General features: G+C 43.8%; 1 protein-coding gene across 1 annotated transcript in view; it reads left to right on the top strand.

Moving 5' to 3' along the window:
* DNAH5 (dynein axonemal heavy chain 5) overlaps nt 1-4,029 on the top strand; it is a 148,469-nt gene that overhangs the window by 108,811 nt on the left and 35,629 nt on the right. The window contains exons 27-28 of the mRNA XM_007954200.1: nt 660-900; nt 3,463-3,662. Of these exons, the coding sequence (XP_007952391.1) occupies nt 660-900; nt 3,463-3,662 (441 nt within the window). The remainder of the gene's footprint in view (nt 1-659; nt 901-3,462; nt 3,663-4,029) is intronic.

The raw sequence follows: 4,029 nt of genomic DNA, 5'->3' as shown, positions 1-4,029 counted from the left end.
TCGTTTTCATTTTTACTTGTCCAATTCAATGCCATTGATTACATTCGTTATGTTGTACACTGTCACTCTTATCTGTTTTTGTTTTTTCCCATCACCCTTAGCAGAAGTTCAGTGCCCCCTACACAACGAGTCTCTGTTTCTTCCTCCTTCTGCCCTCTGTCTGGTAATAACAAATAAATCTTTCTCTACACGTTTGCCTATTCGAGATAGTTCATGTAAATGGGACCATACAGTATTTGTCCTTTGGGGACTAATTCATTTTACTCAGTACACCATTTTAAGTGTTCCACCCAAAGGGACTAGACCATCATTTGTTCTTTATTTCATCCAGCATCCTGATGCACTCTGCTGTGCTTTGAACTAAGTATGTCCTCAATACGTTTTTGTAGAATTGAATTGAATTGAAAGGCACCACTATCCTTTAAAATAATGCTTTTTACCTAGTTAGTTGTCAGGAGGGATTGAAATGAAACCTTTCCTGATTGGGAGGAGTGACTTCCTGTAAGAGACAGATCAGTATATTATGTGGCAGATATTCTCTGAGACGTGACATTTGAAAGGGGGCTCAGTTTTGGTAGAAATGCTAACAGATAATCTTGGACTGGAGACATCTTTGGGCTCCTATCTCACTGGACTTTCTCACTGGCTTCCCTTGGCAGGTGTCGCAAATTGCCCCGGGCCTTGAAGGATTGGCAGGCTTTCCTGGACCTAAAGAAAACCATCGATGATTTCAGTGAGTGCTGCCCCCTGCTGGAGCACATGGCCAGCAAGGCCATGATGGCGAGGCACTGGGAACGAATAACTGCTCTCACAGGGCACCGTCTGGACGTGGAGAATGAAACTTTCAAGTTAAGAAATATTATGGAGGCACCTCTTCTGAAGTACAAAGAGGAAATTGAGGTACAGTTGGTAGAAAGCATGATGTGATGGAAGATTGGAAGGTCTCATGGGATGTATTTTAGAGCACTGGTACATTCCAGAATGTTGGCTCAGTAAATCAAGCTAGGGCATTCATTCGCTAACTCTTCAGCGAGTGTCTTGTTGCATGTGCCCTGTGTGACAGGGTGTGTGCTAGGTACTGGGATATGGGAATGCATCCCTGCCCTAACAGGTCATTAAATGATTTGTAGTTCTGTGGTAGAATTCTTGCCTTCTGTGTGGGCGACCTGGGTTCAATTACTGAACAATGCAACTCCTGCACGCCCACCATCTGTCTGTCAGGGGGGCCTTGTGTGTTGCTCTGATGTGCAATGGGTTTCAATGGAGCTTCTAGACTAAGACAAACTAGGAAGAAATCCGTGGTCATCTACTTCCAAAAATCGGGCAATGTTCTGATCTGTGCCTGATCATAGGGAAGGTTCAGGGCCAGACAGATTTTTGTTGTGTTGTACATGGGACCATCATGGGTCAGTGGGTGATTTGAAGGCAACTAATCACAACAACCAATGATTTGTGTAATTAAATAATTATACAAAAAAAGGTATAGTGCTAAGCCATGATATCAACAGTTTGAAGGAAAGGTATGCTGTTCTATGAGAGCCTACAAGAAAGAGGTTTGACTTCTTTGGGGGCTCTGGAAGGGTACTAAAATTAGAGAAGGCTGGGTCATGCATGTAGGATTGAGTGATGAAAGTGAGGCAGGAGCATTGAGTTGGAAAGTTTAAAGAAGACAATTTCATGTGGGTAGAACAGCATGTGTTATGGCTCTGAGGTGAGTTTGAGGAACCACAAGAAGGCTGGTGTGGATGGGGTATGGAGGTGAGGGACAGTATGTTGACAGTAGCTGCTAATATAATATTTGACTATCTAGAGTCAACTGAGGCTGGAGAGCTAAGTGAGGCTAAAACAGGTTGTCAATGGAGGTTTTTAGAGTAATAGAATAATGTATTTAAGCAGGAGATGATCTGGTTCAGTTTACACTTTGAAAGATCACCTGTGATAGCAGTGTGGAGAAAGAATTATTGGAGGAGGCTATACCAAGGAGCTCTGGTAGCATAGTGACTAAGGCACTTGACTGCTAATCAGAAGGCTGGCAGTTCAAACCCACCAGCCACTCCTTGGAAGGAAGATGGGGCAATCTACTTCTGTAGTGATACTGCCTCGGAAACCCAAGGAGGGGTCACTGTGACTCAGGTCCAACTTGACGGCACATAACAACAACAACATACCATGCACTGCCAGAATGAACAATTGTGTCCTGGAAGTATAGTCAGAATGTTCCTTAGAAACAAAGATGGTGAGACTTCATCTCACGTACTTTGAGCATGGTACTGGAAGGGCCCAGTCCCTGGAGGACATCATGCTTGGTAAAGTAGAGGGTCAGAAAAAAAGGTGAAGACCTCAGTGAGATGGACTGACACAGTGGCTATGACAATGGGCTCAAATATCGCAACAGTTGTGAGGATGGCACGGGACTGGGCAGTGTTTCCTTCTGTTGTGTGTAGGGTCGTTGGGAATTGGGCCCAACTTGACACCAGCTAACAGCAATAACAACAATGAGAGGGGGACAATGGGGAAACCAATTGGGAAGTTTTAAGAGTAGCCCAGGCAAGAGATAGTGGTGTGTTGAACAGGAGGGGGCAGGGTATTGAAGCTGGAGAGTGGAAGAAAAAGTCAAGAGATCTTTAAAGGGGGTAAAAATGGGCAGAATTTAGCAATGGAAGGAATGTGGTAGGGGAAAGAAGGAGGTGGAGAGCTGAGAATGAACCTGAGTTTTCTTGCTGAACGGTAGATGCATTATGGTATTTATCACTGAGATAGGGACGGTTGGAAGGGGATTGAGTTGGATGACAAGATGCAGAGGTCATGAGTTTGATTTTGGGCTTGAGTTGCATATTTCACAGATTGAGTTTGGAGTTCCCTTGAAATATCAAGTAGAGATGTCCAGTAGATGCTGGGATGTGGGTCTTGCCTGGAGATATAAAAGGTTACTGAATGCATGGGCATAGCTGAGCCTGCCTGGGGAGGGGGGAGTGTAGAGTGAGAAGAGAGTGAGGGCAGGGTTGTGTAATGGCCCAGGAGAAGATGAGGCTACAGAGGCGATCGAGAAAGTGACCAGACAGATGGGAGGTAATGAGGCTGCTAATAATTTCCTCCTATCACACTGAAGTACTTTGGCTTTATAGCCAAATCAGAGACACATTAAATTTGAGTCTGTGACATAAAGTTTCAACATTTAAGAGGCTATCTTATTCATCATCTTTCTTTCTGGATGAGTTTGGTGGTGGGGATTTTATAATTTAAGCTTCTGTTACTTAATCATATCTCTGTTTCCATCTCTATCCTTAGTCTATGTGTACATATACATACACAATTTATTATATTGCTTTGAAAATTTGGAAACATAAATGTTTACTGATGTAGATGACACAAATAGTGAAGAGAGGACCTCTGCTCCCTTAGACTATTTAAGAAGGATGTGTGACTTTCAAGTAATAAAACGAGAGCTTACCCTTTTGCTAGGACATCTGTATCAGTGCGGTGAAGGAGAGAGACATTGAGCAAAAGCTGAAGCAAGTGATCAATGAGTGGGACAACAAAACTTTCACGTTTGGCAGCTTTAAGACCCGAGGAGAGCTCCTGCTGCGAGGAGACAGTACCTCTGAAATCGTTGCCAACATGGAGGACAGCCTGATGGTGTTGGGCTCTCTGCTGAGCAGCAGGTAGGAGAAGCACGTCTCTTTTTCCCTTAGATTTGAGGATGATAAAACACAGATTTCAAGGGAAATGAATAAAAAGTACATCATGAAACTCCCCCATCATTTCCCTTAGCCAATGTTTGAAAGGCTTTTTTGAGTGTTAGTCTTTGGCACAGCACGTGAAATACTTTATTTCATTATCCTCCATTTGTGGGATGCCTCGGAGGCCCTTGATTGTACAAAATAATGCAATGTGTAATTCGCTGCTTGGATTTGGCTGGACATCTTGATGTTGCTTCTGAAAAGCCTCACTGCACATCTGACAGCTCAACAGGTTCCAGGGTCCAGGGGGACGATGAGTCTGACTTCCAGAATCCTCATTCTCCTTGGA

Source organism: Orycteropus afer, unplaced genomic scaffold (assembly GCF_000298275.1).
Source record: "Orycteropus afer afer isolate SDZICR_OR568_19922 unplaced genomic scaffold, OryAfe1.0 scaffold00442, whole genome shotgun sequence".
Taxonomy (NCBI): Eukaryota; Metazoa; Chordata; class Mammalia; order Tubulidentata; family Orycteropodidae; genus Orycteropus; species Orycteropus afer.
The sequence above is the reverse complement of the archived record's forward strand: the minus strand, read 5'-3'. Positions and strand labels throughout refer to the sequence as shown.